This window comes from Oncorhynchus mykiss, chromosome 2 (assembly GCF_013265735.2).
Source record: "Oncorhynchus mykiss isolate Arlee chromosome 2, USDA_OmykA_1.1, whole genome shotgun sequence".
NCBI classification, from domain to species: domain Eukaryota; kingdom Metazoa; phylum Chordata; class Actinopteri; order Salmoniformes; family Salmonidae; genus Oncorhynchus; species Oncorhynchus mykiss.
Window position 1 is genome coordinate 48,391,777 of NC_048566.1, and position 17,188 is coordinate 48,408,964.

Consider the following 17,188-nt stretch of genomic DNA (forward strand, 5'->3'; position numbering starts at 1 on the left):
TCTTAACATCACCCCAAAACCTACTCTGAGCTGGGAGTTTTTAGTCTTAAAAAATGTTTAGGATCTTTTCTGAGACGATTTGGGGATACGGGCCCTGGGTGTAAAACCAACCCATAAAGCAGTACTTTTAGGAGTAAAATCAACTCTGGGTGTAAAATCAACTCCTAAAGGAGTACCTTTAGGAGTAAAATCAACTCATAAAAGTTAATCTCAGCTGGTAATATTGAAAGTTTGAGGTACCACAAAGGAAATACCAAATGATGGGAATAAGCAATAGTGATCGCCAATTATGTACTGCATCAAATGTTGCAATGGTAAAACGTTTGATGTAATTTTCACCTGACAAGATCACTTTCCCACTCTTAATTCTAAGAGCCTAACCGAGCCCCACAGTGGAGGTGTCATAATACCCATAAAACCTAGCTGTCAAACAGGGAAATGGTTACAATCATTTTTTCCCCCTTTCATTTTTCCCATAGGGGTTTAAAAAAAAAAAAGGGCTATGTTTTGTGTAAGCTTACCCTGATGTGATGTTTCGATAACCATGTATATCTCTCTTGGACAAGGTGACTTTTAGCGATAGATCCAGTCTTAACTTTGCCTCGATTCGGCAGTCTCGTCCAGATCATTTGTTGTTTTATATGATAGCAAACATTTTTGGGGGTAAATACAGGTGAATGTAGTGATAAAAGTCACCTTGTCCTAGAGAAATTTACACGATTATCAAAACCTCACTACATGGTAAGCCTACACAAAACACAGCCCTTGTTTAAAGTGGAACTAACCGCGTTTGAACTACTTTGCAGATATGAAACAAACAGACAAACACAATATCCGTAAAAAAATATCAAATTCTCAGTTTATGCTACAAAACCAACTTTATAAGAGGTTTTAAAAATAGGTTATATTTGACTCAACATTCCATGATGTACAGTAAGGCATTGTTGGCAAAATGGATGGATGCAGTTCAATGCATGATTAATATAATTCACCAAAACATCAGGTTGTAAATCACAGCTGGCCTGGCACCTTGTTTGCTGCCTCCATCCGGGATGCACTGTTTTAGTTTCAATGACTCAATATTTTGGACAAAAACGGATGAATGTCACTAAGGCTGGGAATGTCAATACAATACAATGTCAATCAAACAAGCAAGGGCAATGATTACAAGTCAGTCATAACGTGGGTAATAGGCTAGCCTATCTATTTATGTAGCAAGCATGTAGCAATTTGGTAAGCTAGCAAGAAATGTAAATCGCTTTGCTAGCTAGCTAGCTATGCTGAACGACTGTTATCCAGTTAGCATATCTCTTGCGTTCACAAATTCACTCTGGCTAGCTATAAAAATGTATCACTAGCCACTTTAAACAATGCCACTTAATATAATGTTTACATATCCTACATTACTCATCTTATATGTATATACTGTACTCTATACCATCTACTGCATCTTGCCATCTTTATGTAATACATGTATCACTAGCCACTTTAAACAATGCCACTTTTATATGTTTACATACCCTACATTACTCATCTCATATGTATATACTGTACTCTATGCCATCTACTGCATCTTGCAATCTTTATGTAATACAAGTATCACTAGCCACTTTATATGTTTACATACCCTACATTACTCATCTCCTATGTATATACTATACCATCCACTGCATCTTGCCTATGCTGTTCTGTACCATCACTCATTCATATATTTTTATGTACATATTCTTCATCCCACTTGTGTCTAAGGTAGTTGTTGTGAAATTGTTAGATTACTCGTTGGTTATTACTGCATTGTCGGAACTAGAAGCACAAGCATTTCGCTCGCTACACTCGCATTAACATCTGCTAACCATGTGTATGTGACAAAACAAATTTGATTTGATTTGATTTATATACTCCGATTTCAGAGCACTCATCTGACTGTGTTGACCTTGTTGTTGATGTGCATATAGGGAAAGATAGCACACCTAGTTATTGTTGTTTGATCAATAGGACTGTAAAGTTCCCAAATGTAAAAGGGCTCCCGTGGTATTTAGCTGCATATTTGCAGAAATCCATTCAAGTGTATTTTGTTTTTATTAGGTTTTATTTAATTCAGTGCCTATTAATTGTCAAAGCTCACGGCCGCGTTCCCACTCTATATTGCTCTAGAAATTTCACAAATGCTATATAGTATATGTCATTCCCAAACACTCTAAGAATTTATGAAAACACGAGCAATGAGCAATGATGAGTCCAAATTTGAGATTTTTGGTTCCAACTGCCATGTCTTTGTGAGACGCAGAGTAGGTGAACGGATGATCTCCACAAGTGTGGTTCCCACCGTGAAACATGGAGAAGGATGTGTGATGGGATGGGGGTGCTCTGCTGGTGACACTCTCTGTGATTTATTTAGAATTCAAGGCTTACTTAACCAGCATGGCTACCACAGAATTCTGCAGTGATACGCCATCCCATCTGGTTTGCACTTAGTGGGATTATCATTTGTTTTTGAACAGGACAATGACTCAACACACACGGGCTGTGTAAGGGCTATTTGACCTAGAATGAGAGTGATGGAGTGCTGCATCAGATGACCTGGCCTCCACAATCACCCGACCTCAACCCAATTGAGGTGATTTGGGATGAGTTGGACCACAGAGTGAAGGAAAAGCAGCCAATTGCTCATCATGTGAGAAATCCATTCCAGGTGAAGCTGGAATATGTTATTATTTGTTTAACACTTTAAAACAAAACTTTTTTGGATAATACATGATTCCATATGTGCAATTTCATAGTTTTGAAATGTCTTCACTATTATTCTACAATGTATTAAATAGTAAAAATACAGAAACACCCTTGAATGAGTAGGTGTGTCCAAACTTTTGACTGGTGGTGTATGTTTCAGTAAGATTTGATTTAGGGCATTTATGGTAATGTTCATCAACTGTACTGCAGGGATGGAATGTAAGTTCCAGAAAATAGAGGTTGTGGTGGCAACTGCAGAGAGGTGTTTGGGTGTGCGAGACTTGACATCAGAAGAGTTAGTGTGTGTTGAGTGGTGGTGTCCCATCCTCTCAGGCTGTTGGCCTTAATTTGGACTAAATAGATTTAAATAGTGGAGTATGGTATTTATTATTATTAATTGTGAGTGTAGTGTTAGATGGTAGGGTATTTGTTTTATTATTATTTATTTTTATTATTGGGGGGGAGGGGGAATATGCAAAGAATAAGGGAGTTATACTCCAGTCTAGTAGGTGGCGATAATCAGCATTTAATTGGATGCCAACCGCCGTTAATCCTCATCAAAGAAGAATAACTGGTCGCGCAAACGATTGATTTTGCGGTCTCCACTCATTCGGGAGCTACATTGTTGCAAGAATAGCACAGTGTAGTCTCTTTAGCTATTGCCTTGGTTGAACGGTTTTAGCATTGTTTGCATGGACGTAATGTTTGCTTCCTGTTACTTTCCGCCAATGGCGTTTTAGTTTAGATTGGTAAATTAGGCTAAATGTTCCATGTATGAAGACAGCAGACTACTTTCGTGGCTCAATTGGAAGATATATTGTTTTCATAAATACGTCAACATGTCAAGCGAGCAGGTGTTCAGCTGGACTGTAGTAGTCCTGACCTGTCAACATAAAGATAGCGTTTACGCCTTTCAAAGAGGTGAGTCTCTTATTCCTCTTCTTGTTTACAGTAATGCACAGTTGCCCACTGTAGTCTAATAATGCAAAATATGAGGAATAGACCAGATGCATGCGTAGCCTTCTGTAGGCCTAAATCTACTAAATGTACTGAATAATAAGTTACTAAACTTCATTTTACTCTCGTGTTTACCAATCTGAAACTATTGAAGCAGGATTGTGAATGAGCTGTCAAAATAAAAGTCCCCTATTTGAAACAGATCCAAACAAATACAAATAGTGGAATAATACCATATTTCGACAAGATGATGCTAAACAATTTTGCCATGTTATATAACTTAAAAATACATTCTTTATTAATTTGATAAAACAGAACAGTTAAGAAACATTTAAAATCCCACTGTGGATCTATTAGTCTGCATAATTACATTGGTATAATAATTAATTTGTAAAGCGCATTTCCCACACTAAATGCACAAGTGAAGGTTGTTGGTGCTTGCTCCTGTGTGCAAGTCATTTGACTGATCCAGTTTCAGATGAGTTATTCCTTATTATTTCTGAAAAGAAGCTGATAAACCCCTCCCCCATGTTAAAGGGATAATTCACCCAAATGACATGTTAACCATTTTGTTTGGTTGTCCACTGTTTCAAATTCTAACTATTTAGTATTTGTGGCTCAAATCAATGGTACCTACAGTTAATTAGCATTTTCATGTCCAAATCATCCGGAAGTATCTTACAATTGATTGTGTAACTCAATGATGTTAGTTATAGATTTGGGTATGAAGCCCAGACACACTAATATAGGTACCATTGTCTTGAAAAGTTATCATTTTTAAACAGTTTCCAGGTAAACTAAATGGGTTGTTGTCATACCTTCTCCATATACTGCTTACATAGTAAGGAAAACAATATGTCATTTGGGTGAACTATCCCTTTAATATGGGGTGATTCTTTAAAAACAAATAATCACATCATAGTAGCAACAACACCACCTAGTGGTCAGAACTTGGTGATATCAGGATGTAGGATGGGACATGAAGCTAACAAACTCAATTACTAATTTCTCTGAAGTGGGGAGAAAAAAACATCCCCAAATGTGACTGACTGCCTCAAAACTACAAAATAACACACATGGAATCATGTAATAACCAAAAAAGTGTTAAACAAATGTAAATATTTTATATTCTTCAAAGTAGCCACCTTTTGCCTTGACAGCTTTGCACACTCTTGGCATTCTCTCAACCAGCTTCATCTGGAATGCTTTTCCAACAGTCTTGAAGGAGTTCCCACATATGCTGAGCACTTGTTGGCTACTTTTCCTTCACGCTGCGGTCCAACTCATCCCAAACCATCTCAATTTGGTTGAGGTCTGGTGATTGTGGAGGCCAGGTCATCTGATGCAGCACTCCATCACTCTCCTTCTTGGTCAAATAACCCTTACACAGCCTGGAGGTGTGTTGGGTCATTGTCCTGTTGAAAAACAAATGATAGTCCCACTAAGCACAAACCAGATGGGATGGCGTATCGCTGCAGAATGCTGTGGTAGCCCTGCTGGTTAAGTGTGCCTTGAATTCTAAATAAATCACAGTGTCACCAGCAAAGCACCATCAGACCTCCTCCATGCTTCACGGTGGGAACCACACATTGAGAGATCATCCGTTCACCTACCCTGCATCTCACAAAGACTTAACAGTTGGAACCAAAAATCTCAAATTTGGACTCATCTGACCAAAGGACAGATTTCCACCAGTCTAATGTTCATTGCTCGTGTTTCTTGGCCCAAGCAAGTTACTTCTTCTTATTGGCGTCCTTTTAGTAGTGGTTTCTTTGCAGCAATTTGATCGTGAAGGCTTGATTCAGAGCAGTTTCCTCTGAACAGTTGATGTTGAGATGTCTGTTACTTGAACTCTGAAGCATTTATTTGGGCTGCAATTTCTGAGGCTGCTAACTCTAATGAACTTATCCTCTGCAGCAGAGGTAACACTGGGTCTTCCTTTCCTGTGGCAGTCCTCATGAGAGCCAGTTTCATCATAGCGCTTGATGGTTTTTGTGACTACACTTGAAGAAACTTTCAAAGTTCTTGAAATGTTCCGTATTGACTGACCTTCATGTCTTAAAGTAATGATGGACTGTCATTTTCTCTTTGCTTATTTGAGATGTTCTTGCCATAATATGGACTTGGTCTTTTACCAAATACCAAATCTTCTGTATACCACTCCTACCTTGTCACAACACAACTGATTGGCTCAAACGCATTAAGAAGGAAATAAATTCAGCAATATCACTTTTAACAAGGCACACCTGTTAATTGAAATGCATTCCAGGTGACTACCACATTAAGCTGGTTGAGAGAAGCCAAGATTGTGCAAAGCTGTCATTAAGCCAAAGGGTGGTTACTTTGAAGAATCTCATACAAATATATTTGGATTTGTCTAACACTTTTTTTTTGCTGGTTACTACATGATTCCATATGCTTTTTTGTAGTTTTGATGTCTTAATTATTGTTCTACAATGTAGAAAATAGTAAAAAATAAAGAAAAACCATTGAATGTGAAGGTGTGTCCAAACTTTTGACTGATACTGTATTCTGGTCAAGGCTCATCCTATGTACACCTTTTCTATTCATATACTGTTTGTACTGACATTATGGACAATCATATATTTATATTCCAGACTCTGACATTGCTCGTTCTAATATTTCTACTTTTGTTAAGTACTTTTTTTTTGGGGGGGGGGGGGGGGGGGGGGATTTAATGGTATTTTGTTGCTGTTAGATATTACTGCACAGTTGGAGCTAGGAACATAGCATTTTGCTACACCTGCAATAGCAAATGCAAAATATGTGTACTCGACTAATACATTTCGATTTTGAACCGCAAATTTCAGTATTGTGGCTAACTTCACACAGGTTTACACAGTCTACTATGGACACATTGAATGAGCTGTCAGAATTTATTTTTATTTTTTATGTTAACCCTGTACTCGTGACTTTGTCAAATGACTTTACATTTAGTTATTTTTCATTAGAAAACATATACACTTCACTACCTATTTACTTGGACAATAAAGCTAAAAGTTTTAATTTGTCTCATGAGGTGACAGTACAGAATGTCACCTTTTTATTTGATGTTATTCTTCAATTACGCAGACCCCAATGCAAATCAGGGAGAGAAAATACATTTTTTCCAAGAGAACAGATCATAGTTATGCTGTAAAGTGTATGGTAGATGTTCATTCTTCCTTGTTCTTGTTGTTTTCTCCACTGAAGAAAGAGACCGGATGTGGTTTATACCAAAACATCGTCTGTGTTTGACCAATTAGAATTCCTTGCAATAGAATTTGGCCGATAGCCAGCTACCAAGTATCCCGTTTCAGGCTTAATGTATAGACAATTTGAACCAATGAGAACTTGCCACATGTAGCTATGAGTCCCGGACTGGAACCCCTACACAGATGTTGAACTGAAAAACAACCCGTTCCATTGACCAATTATTCTTCAGTTCCCCATTACAGAAGAACGACTTGTTCCATTGATCTTTAGTTCTCTGCATTGTGTATTTGTCTTTGTATTTTCTTACATACATATCTGTTTTACTGTTTAGAAATGAAAGCACTTTATGTAAATGGTCCCCCCATTTGAAGGTGTCATAAGTATTTGGACAAATTCACGTGTGTGTATTTAAAGCAGTCAAAAATTTTGTTTTTGGTCCAATATTCTTAGAACGCAATGACTACATCAAGCTTGTGACTCGACAAACTTGTTTGACGTATTTCTAGTTTGTTTTGGTTGTGTTTCAGATTGTTGTTCCACATAGAAATGAATGGTAAATAATGAATTGTCTAACTTTTATTGTAAATAAGAATAGAATGTTTCTTCGGAACACATCCACACTAATGTGGATGCTACCATGCCAGTCAACTTTGTGAACGTGTGCAGAATGTGGATGATCTGGTGTGTCTTGGGACTTTGTTTGAGAAGGACTGGAACCACCTCCAAACTTAACCCTGTTCCCTCATTCTGGTATCCCAACAACTCTCCTGGGGCTAAACTGGCTTAGCCGTTTGTGCCCAAGAACCAAGACAAAAGTCCAGTGACGTGCTGGAGGTGTAAGATCCAACATCCTTCAGGTTCTTGCCCTGTCTATGGCCAGCATCACGATTCAGAAAAAGGTTAGAAAGAACAGAAGACCAACAGGCGTGGTGGCTTGGGTACAATTAGAACGGCCTCAATGCCCACCATGAAGACTTCAGACAGCTCACCTAGCTGTCTTATTCCTATTCTGCAACAAATGTTGGTTCCTCTGACTGGTAGGAACAGGAGAGGGGAGGTCATAATGGACAAAGGAGCAACTTATACCATGATGCAGGAGCCCCTGTGACAAAAGATGGAATTACTGCATGATGTGCTTCGAACCTGGGAGGAAGGACCATTGAACTTGGCCAATGGTGAACCGATCAATCCCTTGGGCTGGACTGATGAAAATTAAGCTGTATGATGACATTATTCATTTTCCTGTGGCTATTATTGCCAATCCGAGCCTTGCATTTGCTGTAGACCTTGGCCTGGACTGCATGTTCTTCAGCGGACTAACCATCTCAATGTCCGAACCATCATGTCAGCTGCGCTCTGACCATTCCGGCCTCATCCATTTCAACCTGGAAATACACTGATTTCAGTGTTCCACCAGGGAAGCCAGAAACCCAACTATCACACTGATTACAGTCATACCACCCCCCCCCCCCCCCCCTTATATTCCAGGGCAAAAGCAAAACTGATGCTGATTTCTACATCAAACAAGCAATGGAACAGTCATGTCTGTCAGATGGGAGGTGGCAGCTCTCCCAGATGTTGGAAATGAACAGTGAGATCTGTGCTCTTACACCCAGCCATGCAGCAGTCTTCCAACACAAAATCTATACCCGGCATGAAGGCCACATTAAGCAGCGTCCCTACAGGCTGTCCCCCGCCAAACTGCTGATTTCTCAATGAACAGCTTGAGAGTATGTTGGCGACTGGAGTTGTGGAACCTTCCTTTTCCAGATGGGCTTCTCCAGTTGTCCTTATTCCTTCTTCAGTAATCTGGATCTTAACATCGGATATTGGCAGGTGGCAATGAATCCCGCCGTTCAGAACAAGATTGTGTTCATCTCCCCAGCTGGTTTGTACTCATTCAAATTCATGCCTTTTGGTTTGGAGAACACTCCAGCAACCTTCCAAAGGCTGATGGAGACTGCCCTGAGAGATCTGAGGGGGGAAAATTGTGTATCTGGATGACATAATCTATTCCTCTGTCACTGATCATCTGCAAGACATACATTCCATCTTTGACAGACAGGCTGCAGCTTTGACCCTGAACTTGAAGTGTCATTTCTGCTTATCTGAACTCAAGTTCCTTTGTCATGTATTTATTGCAGAAGGTATCCATGCAGATCCAGCCAAAGTTGCAGCAGTGCAGGGGCTCCCAATTCCCACATCCCTGAAGGCTGTGCAGAGCTTCCTGGGTATGGCTTGATGGTACCACAGGTTTGTGCTTGACTTTTCAAAGTTAGCTGAACCACTCAACCACCTTAAGAAGAAGGGGGTGAAGTTTCAATGGACTCCTGCATTTGAAGCACTCAAAAACAGTCATTGTTTTCCAGTGCTTGGACATCCTAAGCTGAATGCTCATTTCCCAGTGTACACAGATGCAAGTCAAACAGGACTCGGAGCAGTCTTTGCTCAACCAACAGGACCTGGAACAGAAGAAGTTCTTGCCTATGCAAGTCTAACCCTGAATTGCTCCAAGAGGAATTTGTCAACAAATGAACGGGAGTGCCTCGCTGTGGTCTGGGCTCTGGAGAAATGGAGCTACTATTTGGAGGCGAAGGCCTTCAACGTTGTCACAGACCGCTGCGGTGGGTTCTGACATCAGGCAAGACCAACAGCTGTCTCATTCGCTGGTCTATCATACTAGGACTTCATCGTAGAGTATCGCAAAGGAAAACTGAATGTTGTACCAGATGCCCTCTCAGATTACAGAGACTGCCAACGTCTGTCATCCATTGTGCAGCACTATCACTACCGCTAAGTGTATGCATTATTATTTTCCTCTGGATTATGTGTGTGGAGAGCACAGCCACATCAGTGAGAAGTTCAGGATAATATGTATCAAACTCCAAGAGGAGATGGAACACACTGCACCCCTTACCGTGTCTTAGTCCCCTCTACGTTGACTGACCAAATGATCCAAGCTAATCATGTCAACCCCATGAGTGGCCATCTTGGAGTCTTCAAAACCTACCGAAGATTACAGGAGGTGGTGTACTGGCCAGGCATGTGGGTCGATACCAAGATGTTTGTGCAGCCGTGTCTGCTAGAAATACAAACCAGACGTTGGCAGACCTGCCGGGAAACTGCAGCAGACCGTTGTGAACCATCCCAATGAAATGCTGGGAATTTTCCTCCCAGGCGGGGTACCAGAAATTAATTCTTATTGGTGGTAGTGGACTACTACGTTGTTTCCACTCCGCAAAGCCACTGCATCCGCCATTGCTCTAATTCTGCGAATGGAGGTCTTTACCAGATTTGTGATTCCAGACCACATTCTCTCTGACCCGAGGTCCCAAGTTCATGTCAGGAATCTACAAAGAACCCTGCACCTACTGGGGTGTAGTTGCCAAGCTGACCACTGCCTATCATCCTCAGACCAACCTGACGAGAGGGTAAGCCGCACCCCGAAGGGGATGATTGCGTCATTCTTGGGGGACCAGCATACAAGGTGGGATCAGCATCTTCCGCAGTTTCACTTTGCATTGAAGTCTCCTGGACCGCAGCATTTTGGGGTCACTCCCGCCATACTCCACCCGGGAAGACCACTAGAAGATCCGATGGACAGAGTCTTGCAAAGTTCCCCCGTTTCATCTGACTTCCCAGCATTTGATGCAGTCCACCACCACCATACCTTGCTAGCCAAACAACGACAGCTCATAAACTATGACAAACAGGCGAGACGTGTGTTTCCCACCCGAGTCTCATGTCTGATCCGTTCTTATCTGTCAAAGGCGTCCAAGCAGTTTACTGCAAAACAAGCTATGAGATGGAAAGGTCCTTTTTTTGTGGTGCAGAAGTTGGACCCGGTGAACTACTTGGTCTCTTTGGAGGAAAAGGGGGAAGATGTCAGGAAGGTGCATGTTGTTGACCTAAAGCCCTGCTACCCTATGGCAGAAGAGCTGGATTGCAGGCAAAGCAACACCTGCAGGAACTCTTCTGGTAGGACCCTCTTGATGAGTTCCCTGGTTTTGTGTAGTGGGGGGGGGGGACTAAATGCATGAAGTAATTTCATTTCTAAATGGTAAAACATATACTTTGTGTATGTGGACAACACTTGAAATTAGTGGATTTGGCTATTTCAGCCACACCCGTTGCTGACCGGTGTATAAAATTGAGCACACAGCCATGCAATCTCTATACTTCCAATGTTTGTCTATAATGGCCTTACTGAAGAGCGCAGTGACTTTCAACGTGGCACCGTCATAGGATGCTACCTTTCCAACAAGTCAAGTTAGTCAAATTTCTGCCCTGCTAGAGCTGTCCCAGTCAACTGTAAGTGCTGTTATTGTGAAGTGGAAGCGTCTAGGAGCAACAATGGCTCAGCCGCAAAGTGGTAGGCCACATAAGCTCACAGAATGGGGCCGCAGACTGCTGTAGAGCGTTGCTTGTAAAAAATGTATTTTCTCAGTTTCAACACTCACTACCGAGTTCCAAACTGCCTCTGGAAGTAACGTCGGCACAATAACTGTTCGTCGGGAGCTTCATGAAATGGTTGTCCATGGACAAACAGCTGCACACACGCCTAAAATCACAATGCGCAATGCCAAGCGTCGGCTGGAGTGGTGTAAAGCTTGTCAATATTGGACTCTGGAGCAGTGGAAACACCTTCTCTGGAGTGATGAATCTAAGGTTGCACATTTTGGGGAATATTCAGAGGTGGAAACTTAATGTGGGAATATATGCGAATTAATGGAAATATGCAAATGAATATGAATACCATTTTAAATGTGATGGTTTTTGCATTGGATATATTTACCATATCTTATGGAGACAAACATAACATTTTACCTTATCATAAGTAGACATTGCAAATTATTTAAATCCTTCAAATAGAAATAAAAACAATTTAGTTACGAGTTGAACTTTTTAAATGAGTTCACTTCACATGATTTCACTGAACAACAAAAAATGGGAATATTAAATGATCCCCAATGATCCATCGCATCTGTAAAATGATAGTCTAGAAACGAAAGCTTTGGTTGTCTTCCTCTCAGGCTTCCATGTCTTCTCCCTGGACCTCCTCAATGTCCACCCCTTGAACATCACTCTGGGGCCTCATCTTCACTGTCACTTTCCAACCTTGTTGAGGATGGCTCATTGTCAGGCTCAAAAAGCCTCAAATTAGCCCGGATGGCCACCAATTTTTCAACCCTTGAATTGGTCAGCCTATTGTGTTATTTGGTGTGTGTGTGTGTGTTCATAAACAAGGACCAGTTGCGCTCTGAGGCGGCTGATGTTGGTGGGATTTAGAGGATGATGGAGGCAACAGGAGAAAGATCCACAAATTCCCTTCCACCAGGTGGCTATTGAGATATGTTGGCATGACTGCCATATTGCATCTCCATCCCAAAGCCCTTGCTTGGAAGTGTACTTTACCAGACTGCCAAGAACCTTGCCCTCATCCAGGCCAAGGTGGTGAGACACAGTAGTGATGACACCATAGGCCTTATTGATCTCTGCACCCGCCAGCATACTTGGAGTCCAACATGTACGCTGCAGCGTGTATGGGCTTCAGGCAGAAGTCTTCATGCTTTTTGATGTATTTCAGAACTGCAGTTTCCTCTGCTTGGAGCAAAAGTGGGCAGGGCAGTACGGATTTATTTTCTTACATCTGCAAGCAAAGTCTGAACATCAGACAGGATGGCATTGTCCCCCTCAATCCGTGCAATGGCTACTGCAATAGGTTTCAGGAGTTTCAGGCTGCTTACCACTCTCCCAAATACATCATCCAGGAGGATCCTCTTGATGGGGCTGTCCATATCGGCAGACAGGATATGGCCATTTCTTGGAGAGACTCCTTCCCCTCCAGGAGACTGTCAAACATGGGGCGGCAGGGTAGCCTATTGGTTAGAGTGTTGGACTAGTAACCGGAAGGTTCTTAACTGACTTGCCTAGTTAAATAAAGGTAAAATAAAAATAAATAAAAACATGATGATAACACTACTCCAACGGGTGTTGCTGGGCAGCTTCAATGTCGTGGTCTTGTTCTTCTCACTTTGCTTGGTGAGGTAGATTGCTGCTATAACTTGATGACCCATAACCATTTATGCACTTGGTCAGATGATTCTGCATCATTATTGCAATCTTCACATATGATTTGGCACAGTATTTGCAAATGTACACAGCTTTTCCTTCTACATTAGCTGCAGTGAAATGTCTCCACACATCAGATAGTGCCTGTGGCATTTTCCTGTAAAGATTATAATTTTTCTTTTGTGAAAATGTAATTGTAATTCCATGTACAGATAAATAATTAAGCAGTTAGATTAAACACCTCCTTTGTAAGGTACATGTTAGAAATGATTTAAACACACTTTTCTGTAGGCTACTGTTTACAAGTTAACAAAAAATAATGTATGTCATATAAAATATATTCACCTCACCCAGTATTGTAATCAAAACTTACCAGAAAGCGTGTAGTCCTTGGTTCAGGCAGTGTAGTAGTCAATAGCATCTCATTAGTGTGCAAGATCTTGAGAATCAGCTGTACATGTGATGGAAGAATGCACTGTGCATGCAGAGGCTTGCAATTCCATTGAATTGGGGGTAGTTTAACCAAAATATGCCACAAGACCTAGAATTACCTTGTATCCCACAAAAATGGTTCACTGTTATAAGCTAATAAAATTTTTAAAAAAAATGAATTTAAACATAATTACCTAAATTCCCGGCCTTAACTTCTCATGGAAAATTTCCGACCCTTTTGCAACCCTAGATGAATCACACTTCACCATCTGACAGTCCGACGGACAAAACTGGGTTTGGTGTATGCAAGGAGAACGCTACCTGCCCCAATGCATAGTGGAAACTGTACAGTTTGGTGCAGTAGGAATATTGCTCTGGGGCTGTTTTTAATGGTTCCGACCCCTTAGTTCAGTGAAGGGAAATCTTATCTCTACAGCATACAATGACATGTTCTTACATTTACATAAGTATTCAGACCCTTTACTCAGTACTTTGTTGAAGCGCCTTTGGCAGCGATTACAGCCTCGAGTCTTCTTGGGTATGATGCTACAAGCTTGGCACACCTGTATTTGTTGGCACACCTGTATTTGGAGTTTCTACCATTCTTCGCTGCAGATCATCTCAAGCTCTGTCAGGTTGGATGGGGAGCGTCCCTGCACATCTATTTGCAGGTCTCTCCAGAGGTGTTCGATCAGGTTCAAGTCTGGGCTCTGGCTGGGCCACTCAAGGACATTGAGGCTAGTCCTGAAGCCACTCTTGCATTGTCTTAGTGTCGTTGTCCTGTTGGAAGGTGAACCTTTGCCCCAGTCTGAGGTCCTGAGTGCTATGGAGCTGGTTTTCATCAAGGATCTCTCTCTACTTTGCTCCGTTCATCTTTCCCTCTATCCTGACTAGTCTCCCTGTCCCTGCCGCTGAAAAACATCCCACAGCATGATGCTGCCATCACCATGCTTCACCGTAGGGATGGTGCCAGGTTTCGTCCAGACGTGACGCTTGGCATTCCGGCCAAAGAGTTCAATCTTGGTTTCCTCAGACCAAAGAACCTTGTTTCTCATGGTCTGAGAGTCCTTTAGGTGCCTTTTGGCAAACTCCAAGCGGGCTGTCATATGCCTTTTTACCGAAGAGTGGCTTCTGTCTGGCCACTCTACCATAAAGTCCTGATTGGTGGTTCAAAACGTCTTCCTTTTAAGAATGATGGAGGCCTCTGTGTTCTTGGGGAGCTCTATGGACAATTCCTTCGACCTCATGGCTTGGTTTTTGCTCTGACATGCACTGTCAACTGTGGTACCTTATGTAGACAGGTGTGTGTGCCTTTCCAAATCATGTCCAATCAATTTTAGTTTTTAGAAATATCTAAAAAATGATCAATGGAAACAAGATGCACCTGAAATGTAACTGTGGAAAAAGTAAAGGGGTCTGAATACTTTCCGAAGGCACTGTTTATATGAAAAGATCCTCAAATAAAAGGTTACATTCAGTACGGTCTCCTCATTTGATCTCAAATCCAAAATGCTGAACTATAGAGCCAAATTAAAAGTTTTAGCTTCACTGTCTAAAGAAAGGGTGTTTTTGTGTGTTTGTGTCTCAGAGCTGGAGGTCCGGCAGCAGCGTGGAGGTCTCTTACAGGGGACGTTACTGCTCACTGTGTCAGACCCCCAGGAGCCTGGACTGGGCAGTGGGGGAGCCACTCTCAATGCACTGCTGGTGGCAGCCGAGCACCTGAGTGCTAGAGCTGGATACACTGTAAGTGACTCCACACAATATGTCCATAAAATATCATAAAGATAGAAGTTAAAGACAAAGGACAAATTCCACTGCAAGTATTGTGAGTCAGTTTGTGCATTTTAGTTTCAGACCATAGTATTTGTAGATTGATTACATTTTTGTATACTTTACAGGTGGAATGTATTCTTGTAACTGAAATATACAATATTATTGTCTTGACTGTTACTGTATTATGGTGTAAACCTCTTGTTGGGGTATATTAATTGTGGAGGTGAACAATGCACTTATCCAATGTTGTTTTCAGGTTGTTACCGCGGATGTCCTTGACGATGCCCATATCCTGATCTTGCACACGGTAAGACTGGAGGGGTAGCAGAGGACGGGGAGAAGGAGAGAGTGGGGCAGAGAGACTGAATGGATCAGGATTCGAGCTTTCAATTGTGAGATTTCATTTATTATTATTCACACGGACATGGGAGTAATCTCTCTCTTCTGTATTTTTTTCTCTCCCCAACTCTCCTGTCTTTCTGCAGGGACGTGACTTTCCCTGGGATAGCTGTGGCAGGGCCTTCTGCTGGCTACCTGTGGAAAAGCCAGCTCAGACTGTGCAGGGACCTGTCTGCTGCCTGGATATGCTGCTTGACTGCCTTTCCAATCAGGTTAGCCATAATCCTGTTTGTCGGAGACACCATCTAGACTAAGGGTCTCCTACTCTGGTCCTGGAGTGGGATTACTTCTCCGTTAATGGGGCAGTTGGTACAAGTGGCTTGGTGTCATCCATTAATACAGGCTGCTCTGTAATATTTTTTCAGGTTTTCAAGCTACCTTCCGTCATTGAGTGTGACGATAACAGTGGCGATTTTAGCATGTGTAAATCCATTTGTGTAACTGGATAAGAACTGCGTTCTCCTTCAATAACAATGAATATCGGAATGAGTTTTGACTTTTGAACCATGCACAAGACATTAATACATTTATGTTCAATAAATTCACAATGTTTGTTCTTATAATTAACACTTAGCTCTGAAGTATAAGCAAGTGCAAGCAAACGAGCTGGGATGAGGCAGGCCTATTCTTGCAGCAATTTTGAAATGGACAATGAGAGGAGTTCAGATAAATTCAGCAAAATGTTGAGGCCTTAACTTGACTCTTCTTTAAGTCACTCAGCGGTTAGCCTTCCATTTTGAAGTATTTTATTTGGTCTGTGCGGTCTGTACCCGGACTTTGAACTACTCCCAACTGGGCGCAGATATAGGGCACCCCTCACCAGGAAAAACAGAGCTAGACAATCATTTGTGCCAGGTGTGATATCCCTCCTAAATACAGTGCCTTGCGAAAGTATTCGGCCCCCTTGAACTTTGCGACCTTTTGCCACATTTCAGGCTTCAAACATAAAGATATAAAACTGTATTTTTTTGTGAAGAATCAACAACAAGTGGGACACAATCATGAAGTGGAACGACTTTTTATTGGATATTTCAAACTCAAATCAAAAACTGAAAAATTGGGCGTGCAAAATTATTCAGCCCCCTTAAGTTAATACTTTGTAGCGCCACCTTTTGCTGCGATTACAGCTGTAAGTCGCTTGGGGTATGTCTCTATCAGTTTTGCACATCGAGAGACTGAAATTTTTTCCCATTCCTCCTTGCAAAACAGCTCGAGCTCAGTGAGGTTGGATGGAGAGCATTTGTGAACAGCAGTTTTCAGTTCTTTCCACAGATTCTCGATTGGATTCAGGTCTGGACTTTGACTTGGCCATTCTAACACCTGGATATGTTCATTTTTGATCCATTCCATTGTAGATTTTGCTTTATGTTTTGGATCATTGTCTTGTTGGAAGACAAATCTCCGTCCCAGTCTCAGGTTTTTTGCAGACTCCATCAGGTTTTCTTCCAGAATGGTCCTGTATTTGGCTCCATCCATCTTCCCATCAATTTTAACCATCTTCCCTGTCCCTGCTGAAGAAAAACAGGCCCAAACCATGATGCTGCCACCACCATGTTTGACAGTGGGGATGGTGTGTTCAGGGTGATGAGCTGTGTTGCTTTTACGCCAA

General features: G+C 41.6%; 1 protein-coding gene across 1 annotated transcript in view; it reads left to right on the forward strand.

Annotated features, from left to right (window-relative positions):
- The first annotated feature begins 3,206 nt into the window (after positions 1-3,206).
- Positions 3,207-17,188, forward strand: part of fcsk (fucose kinase) — a 52,805-nt gene continuing 38,823 nt past the window's right edge. The window contains exons 1-4 of the mRNA XM_021564195.2: positions 3,207-3,651; positions 14,996-15,150; positions 15,437-15,487; positions 15,666-15,791. Of these exons, the coding sequence (XP_021419870.2) occupies positions 3,501-3,651; positions 14,996-15,150; positions 15,437-15,487; positions 15,666-15,791 (483 nt within the window). The 5' untranslated portion in view covers positions 3,207-3,500. The remainder of the gene's footprint in view (positions 3,652-14,995; positions 15,151-15,436; positions 15,488-15,665; positions 15,792-17,188) is intronic.